The sequence below is a fragment of the Rhinoraja longicauda genome, chromosome 24, assembly GCF_053455715.1.
Source record: "Rhinoraja longicauda isolate Sanriku21f chromosome 24, sRhiLon1.1, whole genome shotgun sequence".
In the NCBI taxonomy this organism is placed as follows: domain Eukaryota; kingdom Metazoa; phylum Chordata; class Chondrichthyes; order Rajiformes; family Arhynchobatidae; genus Rhinoraja; species Rhinoraja longicauda.
This window is the reverse complement of record NC_135976.1, coordinates 34,915,846-34,933,827: the sequence shown is the minus strand read 5'-3', so window position 1 is coordinate 34,933,827 and position 17,982 is coordinate 34,915,846. Positions and strand designations below refer to the sequence as shown.

Here is a 17,982-nt window from a genome sequence, read left to right as displayed (position 1 = left end):
CGGAGTTTGTACGTTCTCCCCGTGACCTGCTTGGATTTTCTCCGGTATTTCTGGTTTCCTCCAACACTCCAAAGACGTACAGGTGTGTAGGTTTATTAGCTTGGTGTAACTGTAAAAATGATGTCCCTAGTGTGTGTAGGATAGTGTTAGTGTACGGGGTGATTGCTGGCTGGCGCAGACTCGGTGGGCCGAAGGGCCTGTTTCCGCACTGTATCTCTAAACTAAACTAAGCTAAACTAATCAGCGGGATATAGATCAGCTACAGAAATGGGCAGAGAAATGGCAGATGGAGTTTAATCTGAGCAAGTGTGAGGTGTTACACTTTGGGAGGTCAAACATAAGGGGAAAATATACAATTTATGGCAGGATCCTCAACCTCCCCATGTAGTTCAAGGCATCATTCTGGTAAACCTCTGCACCCCCTCCAAAGCTTCCATATAATTTTACACAGTGATGGGTGGTGGGTGTTTGGAACGAGCTGCTAGAGGAGGTCGTTGAGACAAGGTGTTATGACAATGTTTAAAAAGTATTTGAACAGGTACATGGATAGGACAGGTTTAGAGGGATAAGGGCCGAACACAGGCAGGTGGGACTAGTGTAGATGGGACATCTTGGTCTGTTTCCACGCATTATGACTCCATCTCTCTGTGACGGGTGGCACGTTGGTGCAGCAGTAGAGTTGCTGCCTCACAGGGCCAGTGCCAGTGCCAGGGTTCGATGCTGACTACTGGCGCTGTCTGTACGGAGTTTGTACATTCTCCCTGTAACCACGTGGGTTTTCTCAGATCTTCGGTTTCCTCCCACCTCCCTTCCTTGTAGATTAATTGGCTTGGGTTTGTAAACTCGGTATAAGTGTAAATTGTCCCTAGAGTTTGTAGGAAAGTGTTAGTGTTAGTGTGCGGGGATCGCTGGTTGGCGCGGACTCGGTGGGCCGAAGGGCCTGTTTCCGCGCTGTATCTCTAAACTAAAACAAAATATGCTTCCAGTAATGGAGTGAACTGAACTGCACACAATATTCCAAATGTGGCTTAACCAAAGTCTTATTAACCTGCAGATAAACCTTCCTCGAGCAGGGCAATCAAAACTGACCATCCACCTCAATGGAGACCCTCGGTCTATCTTTAATCAGACTTTACTGGGCTTTATCTTGCACTGAACATTATTCCCATTATCCTGTATCTGTGGCAGCTCATGAGCAGAAGGATCTATTCTGTGGTCTCTCAGCTCTGGACACCAGGCAATGGGTTAGTCTGAAGAGGGTCTCAACCCAAAATGTCATCTATTCCTTTCCGCCAGAGATGCTGCCTGACCCTCTGAGTTACTCCAGCACTTTGTACCCTATCCATGTTCTCCAGAGATGCTGCCTGACCCACTGAGTTACTCCAGCACTTTGTACCTTATCCATGTTCTCCAGAGATGCTGCCTGACCCGCTGAGTTACTCCAGCACTCTGTGAAATGTCACCTATCCATGTTCTCCAGAGACGCTGCCTGACCCGCTGAGTTACTCCAGCACTTTGTGCTTTTTGCTTACAATTCCAGCATCTACAGTTCTTTTGTGTCTACTAATCGATGAACTATGGACTCTCTTTGGTTGCACAAAGGAATTTGGGTTTTTTCACTAGTATCAGGGTTATTAATGTATTGAATATTTTGCTTATTATACACTATGTGCACTGTATTTACAGACCTGTTACGCTGCCGCAAGTAAGAATTTCATTGTTGTGTTGTCAGTACAAATGTCAATGAAACACCCTCGAGTCTAGACTTGATTTCAGGTCTGGGTGGCTAACGTTCCACTTTGCATGTGTTCATCCCCATAAATAAAATAATGCATGTTACAGGGCGATGTTGGGAAGAGAAATAGGAAGAGAGCACACCATGATAAAGTGAGATCTCTGAAACCATTGAGCAGTCTTAAGATCATAAGTAATTGGAGCAGAATTAGGCCATTCGGCCCATCAAGTCTACTCCGCCATTCAATCATGGCTGATCTATCTCTCCCTACTAACCCCATTTTCCTGCTTTCTCCCCGGAACCCGACATCTGTACTAATCAAAAATCTATCTATCTCTGCCTAAAAAATATCAATTGACTAGGGCTCCACAGCTGTCTGTGGCAAAGAATTCCACAGATTCACCAACTTCTGACTAAAGAAGTTCCTTCTCATCTCCTTCTTAAAGGAACATCCTTTAATTCTGAGGCCGCGTCTAGTCTTAAACTCTCCCACTAGTGGAAAAATCCTGTCCGCATCCACTCTATCCAAGCCTTTCACTATTCACTATTTTCGGACAACTTGTTCCACCCAGCACATGACTGAGGCTGTAGAAACAAAGATGCTGGTTTATACCAAAGATAGAGACAAGGTGCTGGAATAACTCAGCGGGACAGGCAGCATCTCTGGAGAAAATGGATGGGTGACGTTTCTGGTCAGAACCCTTCAGATATTTCGGGTCAGGACCCTTCTTCAAACAGGGTCTAAGAAGGGTTCTAACCCGAAATGTCACCCATCCTTTCTCTGCAGAGATGTTGCGTGACCCACTAAATTACTCCAGCACTGTGCGTCTATCATCAGAGAGCGGAGGATTCCTGGCCATGGAAACAATTACTGAAATCTAAAGGAAAATGAGTAATGGGTGTCACGGTGGCGCAGCAGTAGAGTTGCTGCCTCACGGCACCAGAGACCGGGGTTTGATCCTGACCACAGGTGCTGTCTACACGGGGTTTGTACGTTCTCTCTGTGTACCCCGTGTGGGATTTCTCTGGGTGCTCCGGTTTCCACCAGCACTCCACAGATGTATAGATTTGTAGATTAATTGGCTTTGGTAAATTGTCCCGATTAGTGTACGAGAGGTGATTGTTGGTCGGCACGGATTCGCTGGGCTGAAGGGCCTGTTTTTCCCTTTATCCTGTATCTACACTGTGGACGGCTCGATTGTAATCATGAATCATCCTTCCACTGACTGGTAGCACGCAACAAAAGCTTTTCACTGTACCTCTGTGGAATTCTCTGCCTCAGAAGGTAGTGGAGGCCAATTCTCTGAATGCATTCAAGAGAGAGCTAGATAGAGCTCTTAAGGATAGCGGAGTCAGGGGGTATGGGGAGAAGGCAGGAACGGGGTACTGATTGAGAATGATCAGCCATGATCACATTGAATGGCGGTGCTGGCTCGAAGGGCCGAATGGCCTACTCCTGCACCTATTGTCTATTGTGACAATAAACTAAACTAACCCAAACCAAAACAAACTGAACTGGGTGTGTTGCAATGTGGGTGTGATGTGCCTGTTGTGGTTGAGCATCTGGATGTTGTTGGGGTGACGCAGGATGTGGTTAGGGTGACACACACAATCAGCTGAGGCTTGGTCATTGCTGCATCCCCACTCCTTGCAAAACCCTCGGCCATCTGTCCAAGTCTCAGACTCTCGCTCTTTGTTCACCCGACATTGAGCACCTCTCAACAGGCTCCCTCTGCTTCCTCCTGATCTCCAGCTGGACATCGGTGGAGTCTTTGTGGAGACCGCGGACATCGCCAACAGCGGCCGTCCACCCATCGTTGTCCCGACTGGGCGAGAGAGCAACGTTGGTGCAAGTGGAGACACCTGTAGACCAGACCGGGTAAGGAGGGACACCTGTAGACCACACCGGGTAAGGAAGGACATGGGTTCTCTATCTTCATGATCGCCGCGACTGAAGTGGACTTCTCTTATAATTGTTGATTGACTTATTTAACAGAATTTAAATCTCCAGTTGGCATTGTGAGACTTGAACTGCATCTTTCGATCTGCAGGAGATACAAAAGAAAGCATGTACCAACACACGGTAATGCAGCAGTAGAGTTGCTTCTCCCCCTGACCCTCCCTTTTCTATCCCCCTCTCCCCCTCCTCCCTGTGCCCCACCCGGACCCCCACCTAATTCTCCCTCCATTCCCTCCCTCCCTGCCACTTCCTCCCTCTAGCTTCACAATTGCAACTCCTCGGTCCTGTCTCACACCTTCTGCTTTTATCTCTGGCCTTTGTTCCAAACATCTGCCTGTCAAAAGCCTTCCTCACCTGTGTCCACCTATTACCTGCCAGTCTTTGTTCTGCTTCTCCCCTCTTCTAGCTTTCTCCTCCCCCACAACCCCTCTTCAGTGCATCCGAAGAAGGGTCCTGACCCGAAACATCACCTATCCATGTTCTCCACAGATGCTGCCTGACTCGCTGAGTTACTCCAACACTCTGTGAAACGTCACCTATCCATGTTCTCCACAGATGCTGCCCGACCCACTGAGTTACTCCAATACTCTGTGAAATGTCACCTATCCATGTTCTCCACAGATGCTGCCTGACCTGCTGAGTTACTCCAGCACTCTGTGTCCTTTTGTGTATTAACCAGTAACTTAACTTCCTTGTTTCTGCCAAAGATATCCCTTGGATTTGGCCAAATGAGCATTAAAGCTTAAAACCAAGAAAGTTGATCATGTTTAGTTATCTCCATGGTTCACCCATTATGAGCAACAGTCAAAGGAGTTCAGTTCAATGTAGTTTATTGTCACATGTACTGAGGTACAGTGAAAAGCTTTTGTTGCGTACTAACCAGAAAGTGGAAAGGCAATTCATGATTACAATTGGGCCATTTAGGAGCCAAGAGGTCCTTCTACAGTTGTACCGGGCCCTGGTGAGACCGCACCTGGAGTACTGTGTGCAGTTTTGGTCTCCAAATTTGAGGAAGGATATTCTTGCTATGGAGGGCGTGCAGCGTAGGTTCACTAGGTTAATTCCCGGAATGGCGGGACTGTCGTATGTTGAAAGGCTGGAGCGATTGGGCTTGTATACACTGGAATTTAGAAGGATGAGGGGGGATCTTATTGAAACATAAGATAATTAGGGGATTGGACACATTAGAGGCAGGAAACATGTTCCCAATGTTGGGGGAGTCCAGAACAAGGGGCCACAGTTTAAGAATAAGGGGTAGGCCATTTAGAACGGAGATGAGGAAGAACTTTTTCAGTCAGAGAGTGGTGAAGGTGTGGAATTCTCTGCCTCAGAAGGCAGTGGAGGCCAGTTCGTTGGATGTTTTCAAGAGAGAGCTGGATAGAGCTCTTAAGGATAGTGGAGTGAGGGGGTATGGGGAGAAGGCAGGAACGGGGTACTGATTGAGAGTGATCAGCCATGATCGCATTGAATGGCGGTGCTGGCTCGAAGGGCTGAATGGCCTACTCCTGCACCTATTGTCTATTGTCTATTGTTTACAAATGTATAGATAAAAGATAAGGGAATAACGTTTAGTGCAAGGAAAAGCCAGTAAAGTCCGATCAAAGATAGTCTGAGGGTCACTAATGAGGTCGACAGTAGTTCAGCACGGCTCTCTGGTTGTGGTAGGACAGATCAGTTGCCAGATAACAGCCAGGAAGAAACTGTCCCTGAATCTGGAGGTGTGCATTTTCACACTTCTGTACCTTTTGCCTGATGGGAGAGGGGAGAAGAGGGAGTGACCGGGGTGCGGCTCATCCTTGATGATGCTGCTGGCCTTGCCGAGGCAGCGTGAGGTGTAGATGGAGTCAATGGAAGGGAGGTTGGTTTGGGTGGTCCGGGCTGCCTCCACAATTTGCTGCAATTTCTCATGGTCTTGGAGCTTTTTCCCCAACCTTGCTGTGATGCATCCCGATTAAATGTTTTCTAAGGCGCATCTGTAGAAGTTGGTGAAAGTCGTTGGGGACATGCCGAACTTCCTAAGCCTTCTAAGGAAGTGCTATCTTGCTGTACCCTCAACCTTAACTTGTTATTGGTGGTGCACGTTATTATTGTTACGTGCACCAAGATACAGTGAGAAGCTGTGTTTATGACGTCATTTCATTATTTGCAAAGGATATCTTGCAGGTTACGCAGAAGTGGGCATGTGATTCTTCCACCAGATTACTCGCTCTGCCCCAAGGTCTTTCTTTTATTCTTGACAAACATTGACAATTTATTCCATTTACTCATATGCTGAAACGATAAGAACAAAACAATTTTTCTGCACGTACCATAGAAAACCCCCCCGCAGAAAATAGTTGCAGGAGTAGGTCATACGGCCCTTCGAGCCAGCACCACCATTCCTGTTTTCTTCCCATATCCCTTGATTCCGTTAGCCCTAAGAGCTAAACCTGACTCTCTCTTGAAAACATCCAGTGATTTCGCCTCCACTGCCTTCTGTGGTAGAGAATTCCACAGAATTCACAGAACTCACTGGATGAAAAGATTTTTCCTCATCTCAGTCCTAAATGGCCAACCCCTTATTGTACCCACTCCTCGACTACTTAGTTTAGAGATACAGCACAGAAACAGGCCCTTCGGGCCACCGAGTCCACACCGAGTCCACACCGAGTCCACACCGAGTCCACACCGAGTCCACACCGAGTCCACACCGAGTCCACACCGAGTCCACACCGAGTCCACACCGAGTCCACACCGAGTCCACACCGACCAGCAATCACCCGTTCACAGTAGATCAATGTTTGTTCACTTTCTCATCCACTCCATACACACTGGGGGCAATTCACAGAGGTGTCAATTGTCCAACAAACCCGCACGTCTTTGGGATGTGGGAGGAAACCGGAGCACCTGGAGAAAGCCCACGCAGTCCCAGGAGTCTGCTGTGCAAACTCCGTACAGACAGCACCCAAGGTCAGGATCGAATCAGGTCTCTGGCGCTGCGAGGCGGCGGTTCCACCAGTTCACCACTGAGCTGCTATTCTCTTACAGCTTTCCTTCTCCATTTGCCTCCCTTACAATCAGTCTGAAGAAGAATACTGACCTGAAACATCACCTATTCAGAGTTGCTGCCTGACCAGCTGAGTTACTCCAGCACTCTGTGAAACGTCACCTATCCATGTTCCCCACAGATGCTGCCTGACCCTCTGAGTTACTCCAGCACTTTGTGACTTTTAAAATAATTAAATGCAGCATTAATTTTCCATTTCCAAGTTAGCCATTGAACATATTTGAGTCAGTGTCCCTACACTGAGTTGATATCACCGCCTATCTGCTCCACTCTCTCCTCCCCATCACCAGCACCTGCGACCAATCTCTCTCCCACCAATTCCCCGCTCTCTGTTCATAAGTTCTAGGAGCAGAATTAGGCCATTCGGCCCATCAAGTCTACTTTGCCATTCATTCATGGCTGATCTATCTTTCCCTCGCAACCCCATTCTCCTGCCTTCTCCCCATAACCCCTGACACCCGCACTAATCAAATAACCTGTCAAACTGCACTTTAAAAACATCCACTGACTTGGCCTCCAGAGCCGTCTGTGGCAATGAATTCCACAGATTCACCACCCTTTGACTAAAGATATTCCTCCTCATCTTGTTTCTAAAGTTACGTCCTTTTATTCTAAGGCAGTGCCCTTTGGTCCTAGACTCTCCCACTAGTGGAAACATCCTCTCCACATTCATTTCATATCCAAGCCTTTCATTATTCTGTAAGTTTCAATGAGGTCCCCCCTCATCGTTCTAAACTCCAGCGAGTGCAGGCCCAGTGCCTTCAGACATACATTAACCATGATCCATATCCCTCCACTCTGCCTATCCACGTGCCCATCTAAATGCCACTATCGTATTGCCTCCACCGCCATCCCTGGCAGCATTTTACAGGCACCCACGACACTCTGTGTAAAAAAAAATATGCCCCACACATCTCCTTTAAAATTGCCCCCTCTCATTTTAAAGTTGTGCGCTTAATATAAAATTCTTAAGGGATTGGACAGGCGAGATGCAAGAAAAAAATCCCGGATGTTGGGGGGAGTCCAGAACCATGGGGTCATAGTGTAAGAATAAGTGGTTAGGCCATTTAGGACTGGGATGAGGAAAAACCTTTTCACCCAGAGAGTTGTGAATCTGAGGAATTCTCTGCCACAGAAGGCAGTAGGGCCAATTCACTGGATGGCCTAAACCTGCAACTATTTTCTATGTTTCTACGTTTCTAAGTCATTTCCACCCAGGAACAGAATTGAGGTGAAAACGAAGGTGACCAATATGAATGACATTGAACAGGGGACGAAGTATTATTGAAGAGAAAATATTGAAGTCAAGATAAGAACTATTATTTTCCCTTTGTAAACAGCAGGAGAATCATCGTGAGAGCCCGATCTCACCGATAAAGGGAACAACAAACAGATTGGATTATTGTTCGTGATACGCTCTTTGTATAAAAGAGGCAGCACAGGTCCAGTCAGCAACAGTAACAAGATGGCAAAGCTACTTCTTGGAACAGGTAAGAGACTTGTGCTGTTTAATTCCTTTTGATATTGGAATACTTTCTGAAAGAATCAGGTTTAGAATTTAAATGAGGATGAGAACAGGTTAAATTGTTTCTCAGGTTTTACAGTAAAGGTGTCTGAAGAAGGGTTTCGATTCTACCCGATCTTTTTCTCCGGAGATGCTGCCTGACCCGCTGAGTTACTCCAGCACTGTGTGAAACGTCACCTATCCATGTTCTCCACAGATGCTGACTGACCCGCTGAGTTACTCCAGCATTTTGTGTCCATCTTCAGTTGAAGGATGCTGGAACTCAGTCGAGATTATGTTCCTACTTTCTTGCTTCCTCACCTGCTGCTCCCAGTATGTGCTGGTTTGCCAAGTCCTCAGTCCCAACACTATCAATGTAGTGGAGTCCCTCGAGTGATGGAGGTTGAGGTTTGACTTCACAGACGTTTAGAAACAAGGGGCAGAGACACAAAGGATGGTCTCTGCCTTTCTCCATGGAAGGGGAGTCTAAAACTACAGGGCATTGACTTAAGGTGAGAGAGCAAAGATTTAAAGGTGAATCCAGGGGCAACTGGGACAGGCTTAGATGGGGCATCTTGGTCAGCACGGACATGATGGGCCAAAGGGCCTGTTTCTGCGCTGTGTGACTCCATGACTCTAGCTTGGTGCCCAGAGGGTGGTGAGTATACGGAACGATCTGCCAGAGGACATGGATGAGGCAAGTATAATTACAACATTTAAACAACATTTGGACGGGTACATGGATAGGAAAGGTTTAGTTTAGAGATACAGTATGGAAACAAGGCCCTTTGGCCCACGGAGTCCACGCCGACCATTGTTCAGCCCTTCACACTAGTTCTATGTTATCCCACTTTTGCATCCACTCCTCACACGCTCCGGGCAATTTTACACAGAGCCAATTAACCTTCAATCTTTGGGATTTGGGAGGAAACTAGAGCTCCCGGAGAAAACCCACTTGGTCACCGGGAGAGGTAGTTGAGGGTGTTTTATTGTCATATGTACCAGAAACAGAACAATCAAATTCTTACTAGCCTCTCAACCCCATTCTCCTGCCTTCTCCCCATAACCCCTGACTTCTTAAGGTTTGTCATAATCCTAATATGCTGCTCTCTGTTCTCTGTTCCAGCCGTGGTCTTACTGGCCTGCCTGCAACTGGGTGAGTCTTTGTGCATTTGCAGCCTTGAATTGCGTTGCTTTGCGTTGTGTGTGAGTACCACCGAGGCATTATCCTGACCCCCACCCTCCCCTGTCTCTCCCTTGCCCAGGCACTGCCTACAGGCTGGTGTGTTACTTCACTAACTGGGCGCAGTACAGACCAGGAGAGGGTAAATACATGCCCCAAAGTGTGGACCCTTGTCTCTGCACACACATCATCTACGCCTTCGCTGGAATGAAGAGCAATCAGATCGCCATCTACGAATGGAACGACCCAAAACTCTACCAGGAGATCAACAGCCTTAAGAACAAGTACAGTAACCTTGTTTCTCAAATGCCGGGCAATATATGCGATGTTTACATTGTCCAGTTTAGTTTATTGTCACCTGTACTGAGCTACAGTGAAAAGCTGTAACCAGTCATTGTATTGGATATTCCCCAAATCCAAATCCAATCCCGATCCTGACTACGGGTGCTGAACTGTACGGAGTTTGTACATTCTCCCCGTGACCTGCGTGGGTTTTCTCCGAGATCTTCGGTTTCCTCCCACACTCCAAAGACGTACAGGTATGTAGGTTAATTGACTGGGTAAATGTAAAAAATTGTCCCTAGTGTGTGTAGGATAGTGTTAATGTGCGGGGATCGCTGGGCGGCGCGGACTTGGTGGGCCGAAAAGGCCTGTTTCCGCGCTGTATCTGAAATATGAAAAAATAAATATGAAATCCATATTCCATTATCCATATTCCACAGTTTAGTTTAGCTTATTATTTTCACGTGTACCATGGTACAACAAAAAGCTTTTTGTTGCATGCTAACTAGTCAGCAGAAAGACTAGACATGGCTACAATAAGGCCGTCCACAGTGTGCAGACACAAGATAAAGGGTATAACATTAAGTGCAAGATAAAGTTCAGTGAAGTCTGATTAATCCTAGTCCGAGGGTCTCCAATGAGGTGGATGGGAGGTCAGGACTGCTCTCTAGTTGGTGAGAGGACGGTTCGGTGGGATAACTCCACTGTGTGGGTTATTTAGACGTTAAGTGCCAAGGAGATGCCTGGTTTCTCAGAGATACAGCGAGGTGGAGACAGATGGGTGGAGTGGAGCCCTGGTGAACTGGGTCTGGTTGGGTTTATTTTAACCATGAATTCCCCAGTGCTTGCCGCAGTCAGAGGGACATCCAGTGTTTAATGACCATTCCATTTCAAGCTCTTGGAAATGGTCGATCAAGTGAACAAGTGGATTTGAAGAGTATGTGGCAAGACTGCATCTGTGGTAAGTACGGGCGGCACGGTGGCGCAGCGGGTAGAGCCACTGGCTCACAGTGCCAAAGACCTGGGTTGGATCCTGACCTCGGGCACTGTTTGTGCGGAGTTTGCATGCTCTCCCTGTGACGTGCGGGTTTTCTCCGGGTTTCCGGTGTCCTAAACACAATTCTAAAACCACATTTTGTCCATTTTTAAAGGAATTCAAACCTCAAGACTCTGCTGTCCATTGGAGGCTGGAACTTTGGCACCCAGAAGTAAGATGGAAACTTTTTACATTAGCATTAGATTTTAAAAAAAGTAGTGTCTTTCCAATTGACTGTGATATGAATGAATATTGAAAGACATATTTCTAACTCCTCTCCCCACATTCATCCCTCCTGCAGATTCACCGCCATGGTTGCCTCATCAGGAACTCGGCAAATCTTCATCAAGTCAGTCATCGCCTTCCTGAGAGGGTACGGCTTTGATGGTCTGGACATCGACTGGGAATATCCTGGGTCTCGAGGAAGTCCTCCTGTTGACAAGCATCTGTACACTGTCCTGGCACAGGTGAAGTCAAGGACATCTCACTATGGGCTTTGTAAAAATAAATGGGCCAAACGCAGGCCAAACCCACCCTTTATCTCCAGAGATGCTGCCTGACCCACTGAGTTACTCCAGCACTCTGAAACGTCACCTATTCATGTTCTCTAGAGATGCTGCCTGACCCACTGAGTTACTCCAGCACTCTGTGAAACGTCACCTATTCATGTTCTCCACAGATGCTGCCTGACCCACTGAGTTACTCCAGCACTCTGTGGGATGTGTAGATGGGAGATATTGGTCAGTGTGGGCAGGTTGGGCCGAAGGGCCTGTTTCCACATTGCATCTCTAAACCAAACTAAACTTGAAATTGACACAAAGTGTTGGAGTAACTCAGCAGGTCAGGCAGCTTTTCTGGGTAAAGGGATGGGTGATGTTTCGGGTCGGGACCCTTCCTCAGACTAGACTTAAGCTCTTGCTAAAGGAGTGCTCCATCTCTCTGACCCACAGGAGCTGATGGCTGCCTTCGAGGCCGAGGGGAAAAGCGCAGGAAAGCCACGACTGCTGCTCTCAGCTGCCGTTGCTGGTGGAAAGAGCAACATCGATACTGGCTACGAGGTTCCTGAGCTCGGCAAGTGAGTGCCCTTCCACACGCAGAGAAACGCACCTTTTGTTTGGGCTTTCCTCTCGGGAGTTTAGCGAGTTTGACTGGTCGTATTTGTACTCGTTTTTCATCGCTCCACAATCTCATTGGTGGGAGCTTCCAGCTTAGTGATTGAGATCCATCCACAACCCTAATGCATTCAAAGCCTTCATCGGTTGGGGCATTGTGTGTGAGAGTCAGGATGTCAACTTGTAGGTCTTTGGTCAAGACGCATTCAGAGCATTGCGTGCAGGTCAGTCCGTCCCCATTACAGGAAGGATGTGAAGGCTTTGGAGAGGGTGCAGAGGAGATGATCCAGATGCTGCCTGGATTGGAGGGTATTGGCTACAGGGAGAGGTTGGACAGACTTGCATTGTTTCCTCTGGAACATCAGAGGTTGAGGAGAGACTTGATAGAAGATTATAAAATTAATGGAGGCATAGATAGGGTAGACAGTCAGAACCAGCTGGGACGGTCAGAACCAGCTGGGGTGGTGTTTGAAGCAGATACGTTAGTGGCATTTAAAAGACCTTTAGATAGGCACATGATAACGATGGGCATGGAGGGATGTTGGTTATGAGCAGGAAGATAAGTGATGGTCTTGGCATCATGTTCAAGTTTAAAGGAGAGGTGCATATTTCCCTTTACAGAGAGGGTGGTGGGGGCCTGGAACGTGCTGCCAGGGGTGGCGGTGGAGGCAGATACAATACTGGTGTTTAAGAGGCTTTTGGATAGGCACATGGATATGCAGGGAATGGAGGGGTATGGATCACGTGCAGGCAGAGGAGATTAGTTCATTTTGCCGTTATGTTTGGCACAGACATTGTGGCAGAAGGGCCTGTTCCTGTGTTGTACAGTTCTGCGTTCTGATGTTAATTTGGTGCATGGGGTATCAGGGTGACCCAGGTCTCCTCTCTTGCAGGGTAGTTGACTTCTTCAACGTGATGACCTACGATTTCTATGGTCCCTGGAGCCACGTTACTGGAGAGAACAGCCCCCTGTATCCCCTGCCTAATGACAAGGATTACACCAACATCTACTTCAATGTGGTAAGTGGTGAAGAATAATAAATTCTGCTGAACTTTTTCAATTCCTTTCTCCGAATTTGCAAACCCATTTTTCCAAGTCCATGTAACTGTTCCAGACACCACCGCGAGCAGACTGTCGGCTTGCATCACAGATCGGTTTGGACACAGCACTGAGCCCAAGACCACAAGAAATCGCAGAGAGTTGTGGATGGAGCCCAGTCCATCACACAGACCACACTCCCCACCATTGACTCCATCTACACTTCACGCTGCCTCAGAAAAGCAACCAACAAAATCAAAGACGTGTCCCACCCCGGTCATTCCCTCTTCTCCCCGCTCCTGTCTGGCAGAAGGTACAGAAGCTTGAAAGCGCGCACCACCAGACTCAGGAACAGCTTCTTCCACTCTGTTATCAGGCTTCTGACCGTCCCTTCCATAAGCTAGAGTACTGTCCGATTCACCTCTACCCCATTGCGGACATTGGACTTTGTCTGTGGAACTGATGCGCTACATTGCTGAGAACTATATTCTCTACTCTGTATCTTCCCCTTTGCTCTGTCTATTATACCTTAGTTTGATTTCATTGTATTGATGTACGGCATTATCTGATCTGTTTGGAAGCTTTTCACTGTGACAATAATCAACCTGCAGTAAACGTAAACCTGAGCCTAAAGTCCTTTGATGCCAACTGTGTCCGTGCAGGAATACGCCATGAACTACTGGAAGAGCAAGGGGGCTCCAGTGGACAAGTTGAACGTGGGCTTCCCCACCTACGGACACACCTTCAGACTGACCTCGTCCAGCACCGCCGTGGGTGCCCCAGCAGGAGGCGCCGGTCCAGCCGGCAAATACACCCGCCAAGCTGGCTTCCTGGCCTACTATGAGGTAGGTACCGACCAATCCAACCGAGTGGCCCTTTACTCAATGCTATCTTCCAGTCCAATACTGAATAACCACACACAACATAGATGGACACAAGGTGCCGGAGCCTGAGGAAGGATCTCCATCTGAAAGGTTGCCCGCCCACGTTCCACGTGTTCTCCGTTCCCCTCCTCTCGTCTCAGAGATCCCCATTTCCCTTCAACCCTCCCCTCCCTCTTTAACCCCCCCACCCCCCGCTCTCTCCTTCCATCCGGCTTTCCATCTCTCTCGTCCTCTCCTCTTTCTGTTCATTTCTCTTTCCTCTCTTTACATGTCTCTCTCTCTCCTCTTTCCCCCTCTCTTTGCACATCTCTCTACATTTCTCTGCTCCTCTCCGCTCCTTATCTGACACTATTTTGTCTCCTGTTCCCCACCAGCCTGTGTCACTATCTCCACCCATCTGTTCCATATACCCACCACCCTCGGTGTCACAAGGTGACCCCTCCGGTTCCTATGAAATCATTCTCCCCTCACCTGATGTCCTCTGGTTCTCGATTCTCCGACTCTGGGCCAGAGACACTGTGCGTCTACGTGATCGGTTCCTCTCATGATTTTGTCCACCTCGATAAGATTGGTCCGTAACATCTCCGTCTCTGGACAGATCTGTGGCTTCCTGAATGGTGCCACCCAGGAATGGAATGCCCCACAGGTCACCCCATACACCTTCAAGGACAGCATATGGGTCGGCTATGACAACATCAAGAGCTTCGGAGACAAGGTATGTCTGCCCATCCATGTTCCACCCTTCCCATGTCGACCATCGTGGTCTCGTTTATCTCAATATCTACTGCAGACTTTCCAACAGGGTGTCAGACGCTATTGGGGAGAAGGCAGGGGAGTCCCGAACCAGGGGCCACGGTTTACGAATAATGGGTAGGCCATTTAGAATGGAGACGAGGAAAAACTTTGTCTCTCGGAGAGTTGTGAAACTGTGGAACTCTCTGCCTCAGAAGGCAGCAGTGGCCAATTCCTTGGATGCTTTCAAGAGAGAGTTAGACAGAGCTCTTAATGATAGCTCTGTTGACAGTCAAGGGATATGGGGAGAAGGCAGGAATGGGGTACTGATTGTGGATGATCAGCCATGATCATGGTGAATGGCGGTGCTAGCTTGAAGTGCCGAATGGCCTCCTCCTGCACCTATTGTCTATTGAGAATGGAGTTAGGAGGAACAGATAGATCAGCCATGAGTAAATGGCGGAGAAGACTTGATGGGCCGAATGGCCTAATTCTGCTCTTATCACTTATGAACATATTAATATTCCAATTTTGCAAAGTAATAAAGTCACATTTGCCTTCGATCTGTGTGCTACCTTGGATGTTCAGTGATGATCATGATTCGTTATCAGTTCGAACAAATTTTTCAATGTTCCTGTTAAAATGGATGATGTGCTCTTTCCAAGGTGTTTAAACATGGTCATTTCTGATTTGCGTCTGACATTTGGTGTCTGGGGATTTTATATATTTGCATTGGGGCGTTGAGTGAGCAAGGCAGGGAGTAACCTTTAGTTTAGTTTATTTTATTGATACAGCGTGGAAACAGGCTCTTCGACCCACCGTGTCCACACCGACCAGTGATCCCCACACACCAGCACTATCCTACACACACCAGGGATTTGACCGAAGCCAATTAGCCTATTAGTACGTCTTTGGAGTGTGGGAGGAAACCTGAGCACCCGGAGAAACCCACGCAGATCACATGGAGAACGTACAAACTCAGTACAGACAGCACCTGTAGTCAGGATCGAACCTGGGACTCCAGCGCAGTGAGGCAGCAAAGCAGCTCTACCGCTGCACCACCGTGCCACCCTCATGAAATGATTCACATCGGGGACACTTGGAATTTCTGTTTTTATTTCTCTGGTGCTGGGGTGAGACTGGTCCTCGATTATGCTGCTGGCCTTGCCGAGGCAGCGTGAGGTGTGGATGGAGTCAATGGAAGGGAGGTTGGTTCACGTGATGGTCTGGGCTGCGTCCGCAACTCTCTGCATTTTCATGCGGGTTTTGGATGGAGCTGTTCCCAAACCGTGCTGTGATGCATCCCGATAGAAAGCTTTCTAAGGTGCATCTGTGGAAGCCGTTATTAACTCAGGGTCGTTGTAAAGTTGTGAATTGTGTGTTCCAGGTTGAGTGGCTGAAGAAGAACAACTTTGGAGGAGCTATGGTGTGGGATCTGGCTCTGGATGACTTCTCTGGTGCCTTCTGTCACCAGGGACCCTACCCCCTCATCAACACTCTGCACACTGGCCTTGACATTACTGGAGGTAATGGAGATGTGCGGGCCACGTCTTTCACACAGAGGGTGGTGGGTGTAAGGAACAAGCAACTGAGTTACTCCAGCACTTTGTGTCTCTTTTTTTAGGCCAGCATCTGGGGTGGGTGGGAGGTCAAGACCGCTCTCGAGTTGATGAGGGGGGGCACAGTGGGATAATTCCATTGACCGGGTTAGTCGTAGTTTGTACTCCTACATCTGTGGTTTCTTGTTTCTACATGAACTAAGATGGATGTGGGGCCCAAATCGATGGGTATTGCTGGGGCACAGATTGACAGATTCTTGATTTGTACGGGTGCCAGGGGTTATGGGAAGAAGGCAGAAGAATGGGATTGAGAGGGAGAGATAGATCAGCCATGTTTGAATAGTGGAGTAGACTCAATGGGCCAAATGGCCTAATTCTACTTTGAATCTAGGAGAACTTATGAACTTACAGCGTAACAAACTTTGTTTCCTTGCAGCTTGCGTCCCATCCAAGACAACATTGAAGCCAGCGGTTCCACCTACTGATGCTCCTAGTGGTGGTGGAGGTGGAGGTGGTGGTGGCAGTGGTGGTGGAAGCAGTGGAGGCAGTGGCTTCTGTACGGGCAAAGCGAACGGTATCTTCCCCGATCCCAAGGACAAGACCAAGTTCTACCAGTGCGCCAATGGACGCACCTACCTGGAGACCTGTGCCACTGGATTAGTCTTTGATCCATCCTGTAAATGTTGCAACTGGCCTTAGAGGGAAGGCAGAAGGTGAGACTGCTTACCCACCTCACACTCTACACTGGCCATCGAGTCTTCCAGCTCAGAACCAGCCCTTCAGCCCAACAAGTCCATACTGACCGTACTTGCCCTTCCACACTGGAATGCTCAAGTGGGGTAAGAAACACAAGAGTAGAATGTGACTGGCCACCCTAAACGTTCCTTGGTCATAGTATTGTCACCCAGTGGAGTCACCTCTGGTCTTTAGTCTCTAGAGATGCAGCACGAAAACAGGCGGTGCGTGCCACCGAGACCACGCCGACCAGTGATTGCCCCGTACACTAGCACCATCCTACACACCAGGGACAGTTTACAATTTACAGAAGCCAATTGACCGACAAACTTGCACGTATTTGGAATGTGGGAGGAAACCGGAGCACCCGGTTGATGGGCTACCCCATCGTTTAAGAGACAGTTGGACAAGTGTATGGATAGGACATGTTTGTAGAATTATGGTCCAAGTGCAGGCAATTGGGACTAGGGCAGCTGGGACATTGTTGGCCGGTGTGGGCGAGTTGGACCGAAGGACCTGTTTCCACACTGTATCACTCTATGACTCTAAGACACTATGACACCCGAAGGAAACCCACATGGTCACAGGGAGAACGTGCAAACTCCGTACAGACAGCAGCCGAGGTCAGGATCGAACCCATGGCGCTCCAGGTGCACCGGTTTCCTCCCACATCCCAACATCGTGGAGGTTTGCTGGTTGACCGTCCCTCTGTAAATTGCCCCTGATGTGTAGGTGAGGGTTGGAATCTGGGGAGAACAGATGGGAATGTTGGGGAAATGAGTGAGGGTCAGGGATGCACTGAATGGCCTGATTCCCTGCTGTGTTGCCCCATGACTCTTTGGACTATCTCTGATCGGCCTTTACTGGACTATATCTTGCACTGAGGTAGTCCGCTGACAGAATAACACGCAAACAAAAATACTTTTCACTGCACTTTGGGACACGTGACAATAATAAACTAAAGTAAACTAAACTAGAAACTAAAAAAAGAGGTACTTTCGATATTGTTTTTGATCTGGTGTGTCGACATCCTTCCTGGTTGTGAGAAATCTAAGATGATCTTTCTGTTGCAGACTGCGCTCGACAAACAACTTGGAACTTCCACCAACGATTGTCAATCAGGAAGATAATTGTTGCTGTTAAAAGAATAAAATAAAGTCATAATTTCAAGCAGA

At 48.1% G+C, this 17,982-nt stretch overlaps 1 protein-coding gene across 3 annotated transcripts in view; it reads left to right on the top strand.

The window, feature by feature from the left end:
• Nucleotides 1-17,982, top strand: part of LOC144605158 (acidic mammalian chitinase-like) — a 25,016-nt gene extending 7,034 nt beyond the window's left edge. Inside the window, exons 2-14 of one of the 3 annotated variants that reach the window (XM_078420233.1) lie at nucleotides 3,489-3,644; nucleotides 8,082-8,231; nucleotides 9,372-9,401; nucleotides 9,511-9,712; nucleotides 10,862-10,918; nucleotides 11,048-11,213; nucleotides 11,697-11,821; nucleotides 12,752-12,878; nucleotides 13,560-13,742; nucleotides 14,380-14,496; nucleotides 15,901-16,039; nucleotides 16,509-16,785; nucleotides 17,881-17,982. In XM_078420233.1, the coding sequence (XP_078276359.1) occupies nucleotides 8,207-8,231; nucleotides 9,372-9,401; nucleotides 9,511-9,712; nucleotides 10,862-10,918; nucleotides 11,048-11,213; nucleotides 11,697-11,821; nucleotides 12,752-12,878; nucleotides 13,560-13,742; nucleotides 14,380-14,496; nucleotides 15,901-16,039; nucleotides 16,509-16,771 (1,434 nt within the window). In that variant the 5' untranslated portion in view covers nucleotides 3,489-3,644; nucleotides 8,082-8,206 and the 3' untranslated portion in view covers nucleotides 16,772-16,785; nucleotides 17,881-17,982. Of the gene's footprint in view, nucleotides 1-3,405; nucleotides 3,645-8,081; nucleotides 8,232-9,371; nucleotides 9,402-9,510; nucleotides 9,713-10,861; nucleotides 10,919-11,047; nucleotides 11,214-11,696; nucleotides 11,822-12,751; nucleotides 12,879-13,559; nucleotides 13,743-14,379; nucleotides 14,497-15,900; nucleotides 16,040-16,508; nucleotides 16,786-17,880 lie in introns of those variants that run through there. The other 2 variants (XM_078420234.1, XM_078420235.1) reach the window with 2 other exon arrangements.